General features: G+C 48.8%; 5 protein-coding genes across 5 annotated transcripts; 2 read left to right on the top strand and 3 right to left on the bottom strand.

Moving 5' to 3' along the window:
* Positions 1-2,696: 2,696 nt before the first annotated feature.
* LTR84_000106 (uncharacterized protein) lies at positions 2,697-4,013 on the bottom strand (the record flags this gene model as incomplete). Its single annotated transcript, XM_064843737.1, has 1 exon — positions 2,697-4,013. The coding sequence occupies one exon, from the start codon at positions 4,011-4,013 to the stop codon at positions 2,697-2,699; it is 1,317 nt and encodes a 438-aa protein (XP_064711597.1).
* A 1,411-nt stretch (positions 4,014-5,424) lies between these two features.
* Positions 5,425-6,649, top strand: LTR84_000105 (uncharacterized protein; the record flags this gene model as incomplete). The annotated part of the gene is made up of 2 exons (XM_064843736.1): positions 5,425-5,611; positions 5,664-6,649. The coding sequence occupies 2 exons, from the start codon at positions 5,425-5,427 to the stop codon at positions 6,647-6,649; spliced, it is 1,173 nt and encodes a 390-aa protein (XP_064711596.1).
* A 225-nt stretch (positions 6,650-6,874) lies between these two features.
* Positions 6,875-8,190, bottom strand: LTR84_000104 (uncharacterized protein; the record flags this gene model as incomplete). The annotated part of the gene is made up of 2 exons (XM_064843735.1): positions 6,875-7,938; positions 7,998-8,190. The coding sequence occupies 2 exons, from the start codon at positions 8,188-8,190 to the stop codon at positions 6,875-6,877; spliced, it is 1,257 nt and encodes a 418-aa protein (XP_064711595.1).
* Positions 8,191-8,599: 409 nt separating this feature from the next.
* LTR84_000103 (uncharacterized protein) lies at positions 8,600-9,419 on the bottom strand (the record flags this gene model as incomplete). The annotated part of the gene is made up of 3 exons (XM_064843734.1): positions 8,600-8,616; positions 8,663-9,191; positions 9,243-9,419. The coding sequence occupies 3 exons, from the start codon at positions 9,417-9,419 to the stop codon at positions 8,600-8,602; spliced, it is 723 nt and encodes a 240-aa protein (XP_064711594.1).
* Positions 9,420-10,765: 1,346 nt separating this feature from the next.
* Positions 10,766-16,673, top strand: LTR84_000102 (uncharacterized protein; the record flags this gene model as incomplete). The annotated part of the gene is made up of 2 exons (XM_064843733.1): positions 10,766-10,773; positions 10,823-16,673. 2 exons carry the CDS (start codon positions 10,766-10,768, stop codon positions 16,671-16,673), a joined length of 5,859 nt encoding a protein of 1,952 aa, XP_064711593.1.
* Positions 16,674-16,817: the final 144 nt, after the last annotated feature.

Raw genomic sequence — 16,817 nt, 5'->3', positions numbered from 1 at the left:
ACCAACGATAAAATCCATTGATATGTCCTCCCAGGGACCTTTCGGTGTGGGCAGGGGTTCAAGCTTCCCGTATGGTTTATGCCTCGGCACCTTCATCCTCTGACACACCGCACATGATTTAACATACTCGATTATATCGCGTCTAATGTGCGGCCACCAGTAGTGTCGCATGATACCCTCAGCAGTCCGATGTTCGCCAAAGTGTCCGCCCTGCCACGGATCATCGTGATTCACCCAGAGGATTTCTCCTCTCGTAGCAGGATCATGCGGTACGTATGCGCGACGCTCGCGACGTATAAGGCCAGTATCATCAACACTCCAGGTGCCCTTGAACTCACCACTAGTGATACAGTTGTTCGGGAACTTCTTCCACGAAGCCTCCTGACACCATTCATCTAGTGACTGAAGTTCTTTAAGGCGGGCCGCAAGCGTCTCTCTGCGTTTCCGCACGAGATCCGCCTCGGCTTCGCCCAAGTCAGCTCTTCTCTCCTCTCGAGGAGTTGGGAGTGTTATAACGTTGTAATCGCTCTCCCTTTGAGCCTGACCTCTTCGAGCCTCAGCTCGAGTCATGACTCCGACGAACACTTCGTCGTCGAGTCTCATGCGGCCCTCCTGCGCATCATCTGCGGCAGGCATGCGTAATTGCAAGACCTCACGCAAAGTGTTTTCGGGAGGAGTCTCATCCTTCTCCATATGATCTGGACGTCTAGAAAGCCCATCCGCTGGGTTATCCTTTCCCTTACGCCACTCAATACGAAAGTCATATGCAGCTAGCATTTCTGCCCAGCGCATTTGTCTCCGATTTAACACTTTTTTGGTCATGAAGCTTTGTAACGCCTCATGGTCGGTTAGGACTAGCGTGCTAATCGCAGGCGATTCAAGATAGTGGCGCCACTCCTTGAATGCGTGTACGATGGCTAGCATCTCGCTATCCCCCGTGTCGTAGTTTTTCTCAGCTGTAGTAAGCTTTCTTGAGAAAAAGGCTACAGGTCTCCAACGCGTGCGGCCCTCTTGCGACTCGTACGCTTGGGATATGACCCCACCGATGGCACCGCCTGAAGCGTCCACCTCTAGTCTACTTTGCCTCTCAGGGTCAAAGTGTGCCAGCATAGGCTCTTGCGTAAAGCACGTTTTGAGCGTGCGGAACGCATCGTCAGCCTCCGAGGTCCAAGTAAATGGCCCAGTCTTTTTCCCAGCCTTCATCCCTTGGAGTAGGTCGGTAATAGGGGCGGCGACTGCAGAGTATCGCCAGATGAACCCTCTGTAGAAGTTCGCGAACCCTAAAAACACCTGAATATCCCGGAAGGATTTAGGAACAGGCCACTCCTCGATCGCGGAAACCCTGCTAGGTTCCATCGAGACGCCTGCGGCTCCCACGCGGAACCCTAGGAAGCTCACTTCCTGTGTGAAGAACTCGCATTTCGAGAGCTTCGCATATAGACCGTATTCCTTGAGTCTTTCTAGTACGAGGCTCACGTGCGTATTATGTGAGTCCTCATCTATACTAAAGATCAGGATGTCGTCCATAAAGGCAATACATATATCATCCAATAGTCCTCTCAAGGCCTCATTGATGTATGCCTGAAATGTTGCCGGAGCGTTAGTTAGCCCAAATGGCATAACCGTATACTCGAAGTGGCCGTATCGCGTGCGAAACGCAGTCTTCCAGCGATCTTCCTTTGCGATTTGGATCCTATGATAGGCATCCCGCAGATCCAGTTTTGTGAAGACTTTCGCGCCGACCAACCTATCTAGAATCTCTGGAATAAGCGGCAGTGGATATCGATTTTTCACCGTGACCTTATTTAACGCACGATAGTCGACACAAAGTCGCATGCTACCATCCGGCTTAGGTACAAACAAGATCGGTGCTCCTGCAGCTGATTCGCTCGGAAGGATCCATCCTTTCTCCAATGCGGCATCCAGATATTCGCGTAGGACCCGCAGCTCTTTCGCACTCAAAGAGTATATGGGTCCGTAGGGAGCTGTTTCTCCCTCTAGTAGCTTGATGGTATGTTTTGTCTTTGTCTCTGTTGGGAAAGGCTTATCTCCAGGATCTTCAAAGACTGAGGCAAATTTCTCGAACTGCGGCGGTAAGTGTGCGTCTTCCATGAGGGACACAAGCGCTATAGGCCCGCTTCCGGTTGTGATCATGGCGCTAGGGAGAAGCCACAACATTCCAATGATGCCACCATCAGCGTCTCTTTTCAATTGTTCAAGGCTAACTACTGATACCTGCGGTTCGCGTGCGTTACGGTAGCGCCACGCGCCTGCAACCCAGTCTATATCAGGATTCACCTCTTCTAGCCAATCGAAACCTAGGACTGCATCATATTCCACAATTCTTGCAGCAATAAATTGATGTCTCCTAGTCCTAGTCTCTCCTTGCTTGTCACATGCAGAAATGTCGGCCTGATATTTCCCATAGGTCTCCAGGGCTTGTCCGCCTATGGTACGCACCCGTACCGCATCCATCTCGCGTGATAGTCCGAGCTCGGTGGCTAGTAGGTGGGAAATGAAGCTCATCTGCGCCCCGCTGTCGAGGAGCGTGCGTATCTTCCGCGGTCCTTGCGGCGACGAGATTTCCGTTTCCATCACTAGTGCTTGTTTATTTAGCCACTTCCGCCCTGCTTTTGTCTGTGGAAGTAGCTCATGATTGAGGCCTAGCGCTGCCACAGCACTCAACAGGCTAGGTGCTAGTTTTTTGACTTGCCCTCTTGAGGCTTCTTGCCTTCAGTACCCGTGCGATTCACCTGCGTACCGGCAAAGGTAGAGGGTTTGCTGTCGGTGCAGTCTTTTTCTCTGTGACCCTTTTTTCCGCAGCGGAAACAGTCTCCTTTGAATGAGTGTGACTCGCCCTGCCGAGCTCTCTTAGCCGGCGAGGGGTCGTCTTGGGTGCCTTTTACATGCGTCTCTCTTGCGGTATGCGTATATGATTTTTGAGCGGGCCCTTTGCCCTTGTCTGACGAGTTGGGTTGCGCCGGTAGGGAGCGAACCTCACGCGTCTCGCGCGTGAACCGACTGCGAGTTGTTGATGTTTCTTTTTGGACATTGCTGAAGACTGTCGAGTGAAGGCGAGTGGCAGAAGCCAAAACTTGTGCTCGAGACGTGATTGTCTGAAGATCCCGTCGCACGGCGTCACGCAGGCGAGCCGGCAGCTTATGAAACAGGGTCCACCCCTTTTGTTCATCTTCAGTTAGAACACCAATCTCTTGCTCCAGCAACTCTAGTTGATGCACCAAATCTCGTGGCGACTGATCTGCGGTTCCCATGAGTGCCGCATGCTTCACCAACGCGTGTCCTTTCCGAACATCAGAATCTTCAATGGTGTCCTTACACCATGAGATGAACTCTTCCCACGTAGCGGGAGTTGGTACACCTTCTCTTCTGTCGCGACGCCACTCATCTTGGGCGCGACCCTCGAGATAGTTCGCTGCGGTCCGCACGCGTTGCGGCCAGTCAGGTTTGGTTGTGTAGGAAATTGACTCGAAAATTGTTTGCCAAGTACTGTCAAAGTTGTGCATCTGTTGCATTGATTTACTTGCAAATTTGACAGGTTTCACGGTGCGAAGCACCTTCTGAAGCTCTTCCCGATCTTTCTCGGACGAATTGCTTAGGGGTCGCTTGCGGGTCGGTAGCGATGTACCTGCGACAGGTACAAAGATGTCTGGATCTCCCCCAGCCATCTCCTGCTGCATCGCTTCCACCTCGTGCTGTAGGCGCATCAACTTTAGTTGTGCGTTTAGAGCAGCATGTTGTCTTTCTAGATCTTGAATCTGTTGTTCTGTTGTTGGAAGCTCATGCGGTTCGCGCGCGGCTTCCGTTGGGTCCAACTGCGTTCCCCTATCTTCCTCTTCATCTTCATCTTCTTCCTCGTCCTCATCGTGCGACGGGGTTCGCACGCGACTCGGGAGCGGTTCTGTTGAGGATAGAGATGTAAGTTGCTCAAGGGGTGGTATTTGGGCTCGGGACGGCCCAGCAGTTGGTTCTCTCGCGGCTCTCTTTGGGGCCATCGTATCGCCTGCGATACGCTAGGTAATCGTCTACTCCGACCGACCCAGAGTAGATGCTTTGAGAATGTTAGGAACGGACCTATAGGGATAGGCAGAGTACGACGATTAGGGTAGTTCAATGGGTTATAGATTGTTCCTTGACGTGTGTCTTAACTAAGACTCAAAGCATAGAGAGGAGGGAAGCTCCTCTCATGCGGTGAGCGTGCGGTAAGCCTTCTACTCGAACCAGGTTCTCAGGTCTTGGCTTGTTTGTTTGGTTTGGGGGTTGTCTGAATCGACGTTCATGACAGAAGGAGTAGTTGATAGTTATTTATCGCTATCTGAGGAAGGAATATCTAATATAGCCAGGCTAATCTAATATCGTTTAAGATCTAACCGTTTAGTGAGACCGTATATAAGTAGTCTGGGATCTTAGGATCGGTAAACCAAGTCGATTAGAGTGTATTTCCTTTAAATATAACGAGACATTGTAGTCGACGGCCATTTGCGGAAATAGTCTCGATAATTGAGACCCATTTACAATTTTCTAGTGTTACTTTATATGATTAAGTAGTATTGGTCCTACCGATTACTCGTTAATTAGTATAGACGCCTAGAGCGATACCTATCTCGTCTATATTATAGACATTCTTCTAGGAAACTTGATATCGCTCTCGTACAGTATTTAAATGCTCAAACTAGCGATTTAGGGACTTAGGAGTAGTACTATAGAGACGTAAACTATAGATCTTTTTACCTACTTTAGAGTGAATCTCTGGATGACGCTATATAAATCGTGATATCCAGTTATAGCCGATGCTTAAGGGCCCTGTAGAATTGTCCTAGATAATTACGACGAGATCTCGTATTTGGGTAAAGCTAGGAGGATGTCCTTACGCCTTAAGGTCGAGTATCTATCGTACGAGCATTTGCTCTTATTGATTTAATAAGAGTTGCTGTGATTCACGAGCAATAGCTCGTGAATTACTACCTTGTAGTCGACGGCCTAGGGTCTTTCGATTCACGTTATTTGTCGCGGCGGCAGAGCGAATAGTTGGATATCGACGAGTCTCATAGTCTAAAATGGCTTGTTGGATCCTAGCCTCTCGACTTGATGCCATTTTATCGTACGAGTAGATCGTTTGAGAGTGTAGTTAGGTGTAGAAGAGGGGGAGTGGTCAAAACGTGCGCGTCTCGACGCGTGGGTCATTACACGGGTGGGTCATTACATGGGTGCGTGACTTATTTGTTGTCTTAGCTCACTCAAAAACGTGACCTCAAAAGAGCTTCTCCAAGTTCGCGAACTTTTTGGCAGGTCGTGTCGTGACGACGAACTACTCAAGATACGAACCTCCCACTTTGTATATCTTGGTCTGATTTCCCACCCTTCCACCCTTTAGTCAACTTTCTGGCAGTGGCCTCCTTGTTGACAATGCCTCGAGTTGCTGTGCAAAGCTTGCGGCAAGTCACGAACAACCCCCACCAATGGACATTTCCCGCCTTGGTTCTTGCTGGCCGACGAGTAGGTGGATATAGATATATTTCACTGCAAGCGACACCTTCAACAGACAGTAGCAAGATCGAAGTAATTGGGAAATCGACATCGGCTGCGTCACCCGGTCCGTCCACCTTTGCAAAGGTGCATACCTGTGAAATACTGACAAGTAACAGATGCTTCCTTTGAAGTGCTTGGAAGTCCCTATTCGCTGTTATCCGTTAACCTATCTCCATCCCAAGACCTCTGTACTCGTCGAGGAACACTAGTGGCCTTTGCTGGCGAACCGGACAGCACAGTCTCAACTCTGCGGATTCTCAATCCACTACGGCGAGCCCTGGTTGGGATTCCTTTCCTCTACCAAAAGGTTACTTCAACCGCTCCGATCAATGCCCTCATATCGACCAAATCCCCTTTGACCTCATTCGCGATCTTGCAACTAGACGGTACATCTGATTGGAAATTAGCACAAAGAAAAGCGTTGCTAGCGTGGACCGGGAAGACCTTGACTGTCACGCCTAGTTTGAACACAAAACTATCGCTGGCATACTGGGGAAGCTCCGACATCACTGGAAGAGGTTTGCTTGCCCTGGCAGGCCAAGGGCAAGTCTACTCAATAGAGCTCGCTGAAGGTGAATCCTATGTTGTGCACCCATCCAATGTCCTTGCATACACAGCGTCCTCACCAACACCTCCACCACAACCTTACCGGTTCAAATCGACGAATGTCCGCTTCCAAATCCCACTACAACTGGGCAATTTCTTCCCATCATCAAAATTTGTCGAGACAATGAAAACAAGCAAAACCTACAAATTCATCGCGAACTCCCTCCTCAGAATCCGCACTTGGAGTCGAAGAACCCTTTGGGGAGACCGGCTTTTCTTACAATTCCGAGGACCAACCACACTTCTAATCCAGAGTCGTGCAACAAGAGTTGGTGATGTGTTGTCGGCTCAAGAAGTGAATGAATTAGCAGACGCCCCGGCGGGCGTTGTTCAAGAGGCGATTACAGCTTCACAAACACCAAAAACCCTTGGAAATGCGGCAGGGACGTCGTTGCCAGCTTCACGTCAGCAGGGAAGACTTTCTGTGGCCAGTATTGGTTCTGATGGAAAGGTTTCATTTGTACCAACACAAAATTCCGGTCTGAAAACGAAATAGGTGGATCCTAGAAGGCTGAGTATCCTGGAACAGCCGGGAATAAACGAATTGTACAATAGAGAGGGAATACAAAACAGGACGCTACAAGTCGAGATCAGCGCGTTACGGGATTTGGAAGCCATCAACGGAGCGGCGACGTAATTCAGAAAACTCCAATAGATAATCCACAACCCTCCTTCATCTCTCTATACCTCGACTCCTCTATTCTGACCTACTAATCAAGCCTTAAACCAAAACATCGAACTTCACCCCTGCAGCCCTCAGTCTTTCAACAAACGGCATTCCTAGACAACTCGGCGTGAGGATGCCAGACATATCAGGATCCCGTCTCTGTCCAGCATCACCGCCACTATCATCTCTATCTGTTCCCCTCCACAACTCCAGCAATACTGCCACAGCCGCTGTGCCAAGGATCGCAGTGTGATAGTACATTGGTCCGTTGTAGATATACTCCGCGACCAGCTCTTTCCCATCCTCGCCTCTTGCCACGGCCGTGATCGCCAGTTTCTCAGTTCTGGTGATCTCTGCGGACGGTCCGCTACCCGAAGCGGGCTTGAGCCTGTTGAGCAATGTCCGGAAGGGCCGGAGCGCGAGCATCAGGATTCCGAGCTTCGTGAGCATGTGAATCGCTATGGCTTGTAACGTGCTCGTGGCGGGCATGTATTCCTTGTAGATGAAACTTGGATGTTGAGCTATGGATTGCTGGGGATGTTGGCTACGATTTACAATTGCTTCGTTGCCAGGCGCCGTAAAGGATGTGGCGAGATGCCCCAGGATCGGATCTTTGATGTGCCCGAGGAACGGTATGCTGGTTGGCGTTTGCGAAAGCTTCGTCTCCTTCGATGGGCACAGTCGGTACGGGTTTGGGGATAACAAATGTCTGATACCATATGTATCCACGACGTCCACGACAGAGGAAAGCGATCCTCCACTCATCCCGTTGATCTTCATTCCATAGCAGCTCACGATTTCCCGAACATCATTGCCGTGAAGGATGCGATACTGGTCTGCGAGTAGAAGTGCTATTAGTGCCGACGGAGAGCTTGAATTGCCGATCGCGGGAATGATGGTCGCATGATTCTCTCTTGCTAGATCGTGGTATATCAGTATCATTTCCTCGATCCACGGCGTTTCCGTGCTGAAGTCGACGTAGCTCGTCCCGTTCGCTGCACATGCTTCAACCACCGGTCTGCCATATCGCGTATACGGGCCAATGGCGTTTACTATGACTTTTGTGCTGCGTGCGAGTTCTGTGAGGTTGTCATTTACAACGTCTATGCTCTGTATATCTGGTGCTCTATATCAGTACATCACTTTTATGGTCCTCTGAATATGAGACATGGCATGCCTGGCACTGGTCCCTCTGGGTTGAGTTTTCTTAGCTTCTCAAGAAGCCCTCTCAATTTGTCGTAGTTTCGTCCTGCTATCAACCAACGGATCTCGCTCGTCAGCGTTGCGGCGAAGACCTGAGCGACAAGTGTGGCTGTGAAGCCGGTGGCCCCCAGGAGGGCCACATCGTATTGTCGTGTATATGATCTCATGGTTTTCAATTACTTTCGAAGTCCAAAACTTGTGAATGCTTTGAGCGAAGAATTACGAAGCTGTGCACGACTAATACCATAAATATCTCTCATCCTTCATCATCGCTTGGAAATCAACACTGGGGATGAAGATACTCAACTCGGAGTTCCGGGTATCAGTCTTGCACACAGTGGATATCTTGATTCGCCGGGCGTTATTCTGCAAACTGAAGCTGCGCACAGGCAGAAGTCGTACCTTGGAGGATTGACCAAAATATACAGTAGATGATCCTAAAGGAGTTGGGTTTGAGCCATCCAAGCCATCCAAGGCTGTGTAAGGCTGTAGTAGGATAGGGAGAAACCTGACAAACAAACCCGGAGTTCGGCGCACAAGCCCTCCCGGGATTTAGGACGAGTTCGTCTGGGTTCTTTAGTGGATAGAATTTACTTGTAGCGTTAGCTCGTTGTATTACGAATGAAGTCATGCAGTTACCTTCAGACATCAATAGCAATCCGAATTCGTCGGCCTCTTCCAACCATGTCTGTGTTCGTGGGTCAATGTCCACCTCTGGTCCAAGGATTTGTAACTCCTCCAGGCGGTGTGGTCCGCCTGGCCACCGAGATGCCCAGTTCTGATAAAGACACTGCCAATCATCACCTTGTGAATCCCAGAGAACCTTTGGTGCTGGGCTAGGCATGAAACCGAGTTCACGGCAACCAAAAGGGGGATATCCACGTAAAAGTGACCAGATCCACAAGACTTGATGAGCGGCCAAGATACTGCGCCGTTTCGCGGCGACAACTACCCACTCGCTCCAATCTGGGATTTCCGAGTTTAATTCGGCATTGAGAACGACGCCAGAGGCTGCTAGTTGCAAGCTGATGTCTTGAAGTCCGAAAATTATACCTTGCTCGATACGATGCGGCCGGTCGCAATTGCCGTCGGAAAATAACAACAGGATGGTATATAGAACATATGCTTGTAAAGCGGCTAACAAGTCATCCTCATCATAGTCCTTGTACTACAGCCTCATTAGTTGTAGCAAATCTCAATGCTGTTGAGGAAGACTTACTCCTGCGAGCAATGTGATGATTTCATTGGAAGCATCGTTGTGGATGACAGAGATATCTCTAAGGAGTGAATCTTTCAAGCCACTCAGAACACGGATGCAATTCAGAAGAGGCGTTCTGATCTTGTTTCCAAGATGTAGCGTGTGAATAAATGGAGGAGGTCGTCCGCGTTCAAACATTTGAGGGTACGTTTTCAAAACTCGGAGGACGAAAGTCACAACCACAGCCGACCCTGGCTCCGAGCTCAATTTTGGGTAATTAGCCCGGCCAAGAACGTCCGACCATATCTCTCGTTGCGGAGGACATGTAAAGGGGTCAAAATCGCCACAATTGTCCTCTGTCGATGGCGTCGGGAGTTCGAAAATAGCATACCGACTCTGGAGCCTTCTTGAGCTCAAGTGTGGACCTGATCGGCCATCATTACTGGTGGAGCGATCATATTCACACTGTAAACCACTGGACAAACATCTGCTGCATTCTGGTCGACCGAGATCACACCTGGTCTTCGAGCCAGAGCATTTCTTGCATGCTTTGCGGCGAGGCAAGGCTCGAGTATCACTAAGGCATCGTTTACGATGCCTGGAGAGTGATGACTCTGGACACAGAATTGGCTTAGATTAGCTCAAGGAGGTCCAGAGCGCGTCGGACTCACTTTGAGTAAACACCATCTGACATTTTGAGCATCGCCATTCATGCGCAGCCTGCTCGGAGTCGAGCTTAGATCGTCCCATACTCTTCTACTGCAGATTCCTTAGCATATCAGGTACTAGCAGAGCTTCGTCGTGCAAGTCTCCAAGCTGCTTAAACCCTTTGGGTGCCTTGATCACCGTATTCTGGGCAAATCAATAGGTTTTTGGTTAAGGAATAGCAACGAAGTGTTGGTGGCTGGAAACGGCAGTGCCTTCGGTTTGATGTTCTTCACAGCATCCACACTCACCGAGTCATTTCCCTCACACCTTCAGAATAGTGGAGCTATTTTGGGTGTCAGTGTCTGCTCACGGTGGATCGCCTATCTTGTCCCTTAGGAGGCTGACAGCATTAGTAATGGACAGGCTTGTGGAGCCTGGGGTAGGCCGCCTCTAAGGCTTTAGGATACATGAAGATTATCAATATGGATCCCTGAGCCCTGCGATTCCTACCTACGAGTATGGATAGGTAGTTATCTACTCGTAAGAGAACTTCTACAACTTCTCTTAGTCGTGCACCTGTCTGGACATTTGTTGGAGATGACTGACTAACTAGGTCGCCCTAGATGAAGCCTGAGATAAGCACGAATGGGGACCACTGGCAAGAGGTAGTCTATCGTTAAAGAATTTGTCATTTGCACCTGGAAAATCATAACGCCATTCCCGCTCAGTCAGACGCCAAGACCGCTCTTGCCGATCCCCCGTCATAATAAATTGTTCCTTGACTGCGGAGCGTCGGAGCATGGCTGGAGTGCTTGTGCACCTATTGAAGACCAACAACAACATGTTGAACAGCACCTCTATACGCCAGCTACGTGAAAAATCCTAGTCCAGACTAGATGGACATGTATGCCTATCCTTCTGCTTTCTGCTGACTCTAGCTAACCTTTCTTTAGCGGTCATGGTGGCCTACGTAGGCAGGCTTTTGCCAGACTTGCGGCATTGTCCTCAAAGCCATCCCCTCATAAAGACGCCGAGTTCACGAGACTGACAGCTTCAATTCCGCCCTCGAAAGCCCAGTCCAATGGAGTTCTCGAAGGAGTTCTCCGTGCGATCGCGCCGACTTCTCGGACACACATGTCTCTCCGAGAATTCGACATTCTATTGGCCTTATGCGCCAGTGCTCACGAGTTGAATGACCTTCACCACGCAGAACGGTTGATAACACAGCTCATAGCATATCTACCTGAAGCTCATACCCAAGTGTTTGCTGCCTCACCATTTCTACATGAGATAAAGCCTGCTCCGTGGACAGCCTTGACCTATCAGCTTACCAAGGCCCTCCTTATCCTAGGTCTTAAATTTCCTCCGCTTAAGAATAGCATTGCAACGAGTTTCAAGTCATACCTAAGCAATTGGGCACAATCGACAGCTGCTCTGGCCTCCGCTGGACTCAGTGAAGACGATGAGGACAACGAATATGAGGCCAAAGAGATAGCGGCAGTTACGGTATCTCTGCTTGGTTTCATGGATGCTGCGGCGTTGCATGAGAACTTCTGGTCCTCCTACGAGAGGGTTGAGATGATCCGATCCTTGAAGGAAAGTCTCTCCGAATCTTTCCTGATTGCCGTGGAAACCGCATCCTCTGCAATCAGGACCTCCGTCTCCTCAGATCAAGTTACAAGAGACTGGCGGAGATACCTCAAACGATTTGCTGCACAGGGAATCCCTGTCGGTGCAATGATGCTGCAGAAGGGATTCATGAAACTAGTTCTTGCATGCACTGCTCGAATGCTTTGTGATGAGCATACTGTCCAGTGCGGGGATATTCTTGATCAATACATCGCGGGAAGTCATTTGCATGGCGCGAAAGATGAAGAGGTCACAGACGATATGGTCGAATATCTCGTTGAAGTTGTGACGGATCAAATCAACGTGTTGGAAGATGGCTCAGACTATCTTCAATTGAGCTCTGCGTGGCAGCAACGACTGGCTTTCTCCGTCAAGGCACACGCTTTGGAAGCTTTTCTGCACTGTCTTGTTCTGGATGACGATATAGCGGATCCTGAAGACTTATTTGGATGGTTGGAAGATTCAATCTCCAATCAAGTCCAAATGGCCGACCTCGAACTCGCTGACATTGCACTCAAAAGTCTGGCGGTTGTGGCGAAGTTCATACCAGAGTCAGCATCAAATTATGCCCGGATACTCCTTCGATTTATTGTGCAGGGAACTTCACAGCCACAAGCAGTCACCATGGCCTCCCAAAGTCTGTCTCATATTTTGCGGATGCTGTCTCAAGACGCTGTGATTACGACCATCTACTCACTAGGAAACGTCCTGAGCTCACAGACGGCCACAGAAAAAGGGCATCAACCCAACTTGTTCCCGGAGACAAATGGTCATCATGGATCACTTTCCTCCGCTTCCAGGCTGAGAACGGGCAGTGTTATCTCATTATCTATCAGTGGTGATGAAGAAACATCCCTCGTCTGTGGTAATGTTGCCCATGCAATTGTTGTTATCGCAACGGAATGTAATGACAGCAAGATCACCGCACTTGTGCAAATGATGATGTTGCAGAAAATTGGGAGAGTCAGCCTTGTGGTTGACGCCCAAATCGCGGAAGAAGCAGCAAAACTTGCGATTCATGGCAAAGAGAATGAGTTCAGAGCATTACTCCGTTTATACACTCGCCTCCACCAAGAGGCAATTGCTCAGGAGAACAGAGCAATTTTCAATGCTGTCCGAAATGCACAAGAATATCTCGCCACGCATGTGGACAACCGATCTCCGTTGTTCAAAATATATGCGACGCACTTGCTAGAACGAATCGTTAGCAAGGGTGATGTTATCGAAGGAGAATTCAAACAGTCTGCGGAAGTCGAGCAAGCTGCGAAAGAGATAGCACCTCTACTGAAGCCTCTCTCTATACTTGCATCCCGAAAGCCAACACTCTCACAAGATATAGCTGAAGACAATGAGTTGCTAGCCCTTGTGCGCGATGTTTGGTACAATATTGCTGTTCATGGCATTACTCTGCAGTCGCGCATTGGGCAACAATTCTATCATGAACTAAGGATATTAGCAATGAATTCACTACCACTTGTCGACGAGGCTCGAGCCGAGCTTCTTGAATCTGATGTCGAATTGAACACGGTCCTCCGTCGCGGGATGAGCCCCCAACATACAGCTGATCAAAAGAAGAATCTCATTGCGATAATTCCTGAAAAAGAGTCTGATATCCGCCAAATGAGTTATCAAAAGGTGGTATTTCTGAATGCGGTTTTCTTAGTAGAGAGCCTCCGTGCAACCTCGGGCAGCTGTTCCGAGATTTTGGACTATTTTGCAGATCCGAGCACTCAGACGAGCCACTTGGGTTTGTGCTTAGGCGTTGTTGCCAATGAAGTCGTCAAAAGATATACCGAGAAGGTAGTGGCCGCAAAAGAAGAGGAATTCAGTGCACCATTTGCATCCCGACAACTTGCTCGTATTCTAAGTATGTGCTGCCATCGCAGTAGTAAGATGCAGGAGGTCGCCCGATCGGCTGCAAATCATATCATTGGCCTCGCCCCTTCAGCTTTGTGTCAGAAAGCAGCTTTATTTGCGTTGCTCGAATTGCTCTCTTTGATGTGGTCAAGTTGTCTGGAAGCTGATTTGGATGAATACGAGTGGCGACCAAGCTTGACTTCCACACGTGGAAAAATCACGATTGAGCTATCAGACGATTATGCCTATCGCCAACGCACTTTGAACAATCTGAACAATGATGCAAGAAGGTGGGTTGCAAGCGTTATGGCAATCGCACCGCTGGATGTCAAAGGCCTCCTCCAAACCTACCTCTCCGAATTCGATGATACTGGTGCTTACGGGCATGTCTCACTTGGACGATCGTTTGCACTTGAGATGGGATCAATAATCCCTCCATCGGATCAGAGACTCAACGGCCTAGACAGAAAGGCCGATTCAGTACATATTAATATGGGTTCTGATTTCATGGCTCAGTATACTACACGACAGGAATATCGATTTACTGGGGTCCCTGAATACCAGCGGGGTACTGTTCAGCTAGACCGGTCAACAGGTCGCAGAGTCTCCTTTACAAACGCTCCGACCTCTGCTGTCACTGGGTTGCAGGAATCCCTGGCAGCCCTGCATTCCCGAACAAGTGAGGGGGCTGCTGTTAAAGCCTCGGAGGTTAAGGACGTCTTACGACGGGCTGCAGCACTTCTATGCCAAAGCAAGAAGTCTCAAACTGCAATAGTGCATCATCTTATCAACATACCATTTGAGATATTCACGAAAGAGTCGATCAAGCTTGGAATCTCGCTCTGGCTTGGTGTCATTCATGAGAATAGCAGGATGGAGTCCCGTATTTTGACCGAGGTGGTACAAGCTTGGGAGAGGGCGATAGATCGCAAAGAAGGCATTTTCAATCCCAGCTTCCAGCATCCTGATCCATTTTACGTCAAAGAAGAATTTGCCCCTTCTGACAAGGCTGTTATTCAACAACAAGCGCAAGCCACTCACAACATCATTTCTCCACATTTCAGAATCATTCAATTCTTTGAAAGTCACTTCAACGCCATCAGACTCGGAAGTGCCAATACACAGCGGACATTTCTTCGCATGCTCGAACGGACTCTGGTTGCCTTCTCGAAGCTGAATTGGCACCCACTTCTACGAGAAACGTTGTTCCACGTCGTACTATTCGCACTACGAGTTCACAGAACGAGTACCACAACCAATAAACTATACTTGTGGAAATTACGGGATTTGATCTTGTCAGTTGGTCTTCGTTGGTTTTCCTACCCTCCAGCTTGGTCATTTGGTGGGAATCGTCTTCAACTGAAGGCGGAAGTAGTGGTGATGAGAGAAGTGTTGGCATACCTCGAGAGCTCAAGGCAAGCAATCCTCACATCATCAGCTACCAGAAAAGACGTGCAACAGAAACAACTCCTACTTGAAGCCCTTATCAATCACGAAATCAGTCGTTTGTCAGTCTGGCTTTCGCCTCTCGGCTACACTGGCACTCTGGCCAAGACTGAGGCTCAACTGACTGGTCTCGCACGTGTGGCATGGTCAGAGGATGCAGCTCTCGCACTGCAACTTCTGCATCGTTCTGCAAATGTTCAAATTCGCCAGGAAATTCGGTTCTTACTGACTAATTTTCCAGAGAAAGCAATTCATTCTGCCACGGGAATTGACTTGCTATTGGGTGAAGCATTACCATCAGATGTCTCGTTCCAACTGAAATACCTTCTCTATTGGGCACCTGTGAATCCAATGCAGGCAGTCACATATTTTCTCCCTGCGTATGGCAACCACCCTCTGGTGCTTCAATATGCAATGAGAGCACTTGAAAGCCATTCTGTTGACGTGACCTTCTTCTATGTTCCTCAAATTGTCCAGAGTCTACGATATGATGCTCTTGGCTATGTTGAGCGATATATCGTTGAAGCTGGCAAGTTCTCTCAGCTGTTTGCCCACCAAATCATCTGGAACATCAAGGCCAATGCATATAAGGACGAAGACTCCCAAATACCGGATCCTGTCAAGCCAACTTTGGATAAGGTCATGGACAGTCTGATTTCCAGCTTCTCTGGTCCTGATAAAGATTTTTACGAACGGGAATTTGCTTTCTTCGCTGAAGTTACTGACATCTCTGGGAAGTTAAAGCCGTACATCAAGAAAAGCAAACCAGAAAAGAAAGCTAAAATCGAAGAAGAGCTACGCAAAATCAAGGTTGAGGTTGGTGTTTATATCCCAAGTAATCCTGATGGCATAGTGGTTGGCATTGATCGCAAATCTGGAAAGCCCTTGCAATCTCACGCTAAGGCACCATATATGGCAACGTTCAGGATTCGAAAGACGAGGGAAGCCATTCCTGAAGCTGGAGCGGACAGTGGAGAAATGGTTCCAAGATCTCCAACGACTCCACGAAGAGGTCACAGTCGCAGAAATACCAGTGACATTTCTAACATGAGACTAAACGAGAATGATGCATTGACTTATGAGATCTGGCAGAGCGCCATCTTCAAAGTCGGTGACGATTGCCGTCAGGATGTGCTGGCATTGCAAATGATCGCTGCATTCAGAGGTATCTTTAATTCGATTGGTTTGGATGTTTATGTCTTTCCCTACCATGTTACTGCCACAGCACCAGGTTGTGGTGTTATTGAAGTTCTCCCGAATTCAATCAGTCGTGATATGTTGGGACGAGAAGCAGTCAATGGACTACATGACTATTTTATCACTAAATATGGTGGCGAGCATTCCGTCCGTTATCAGGAAGCAAGGAGTGAATTCGTCAAAAGTATGGCGGCATATTCGGTCATCAGTTACCTCCTACAATTCAAAGATCGCCACAATGGAAATATCATGATCGACGACAAGGGCCATATTTTACACATCGATTTTGGGTTCTGCTTCGACATTGCCCCTGGAGGAGTCAAGTTTGAGCGAGCCCCATTCAAGCTTACGCCTGAGATGATCGCTGTCATGGGTGGTGCTGATTCCAATACTTCCCAGGCTTACCGGTGGTTCGAAGAACTTACAATCAAGGCGTTCTTGAGCAGCAGACAATATTGTGACAAGCTTAGTCATCTTGTCAGTCTGATGTTGGACAGTGGCCTCCCATGCTTCAAACCAGAAACTATGCGCAATTTCCGAGACCGGTTTGTCCTGGAAAAGACCAATAGAGAGGCCGCGGAATTTATGCATGCTTGCATCAAGAAAAGTGCAGGAAACGTGAGCACAAAGGTATATGATGAATTCCAACTTCTGACCAATGGTATCCCTTATTGAGCAAGGAGCAAGAATAGAGGATACAAGCGGCCACTAATTAGCTTTAATCAATCATTGAGTTGTTTATGCAGTCGCGCAATTGCTGCACGATGACTGGGTCCTATTTGTAGTTCCTTCCCAGTAAACATAGCCTAGCAAGCCTGT

The sequence above is a fragment of the Exophiala bonariae genome, assembly GCF_035927105.1.
Source record: "Exophiala bonariae strain CCFEE 5792 chromosome Unknown scaffold_1, whole genome shotgun sequence".
In the NCBI taxonomy this organism is placed as follows: Eukaryota; Fungi; Ascomycota; class Eurotiomycetes; order Chaetothyriales; family Herpotrichiellaceae; genus Exophiala; species Exophiala bonariae.
Note: the sequence above shows the minus strand (reverse complement) of the source record. Positions and strands in the feature narration are given on the sequence as shown.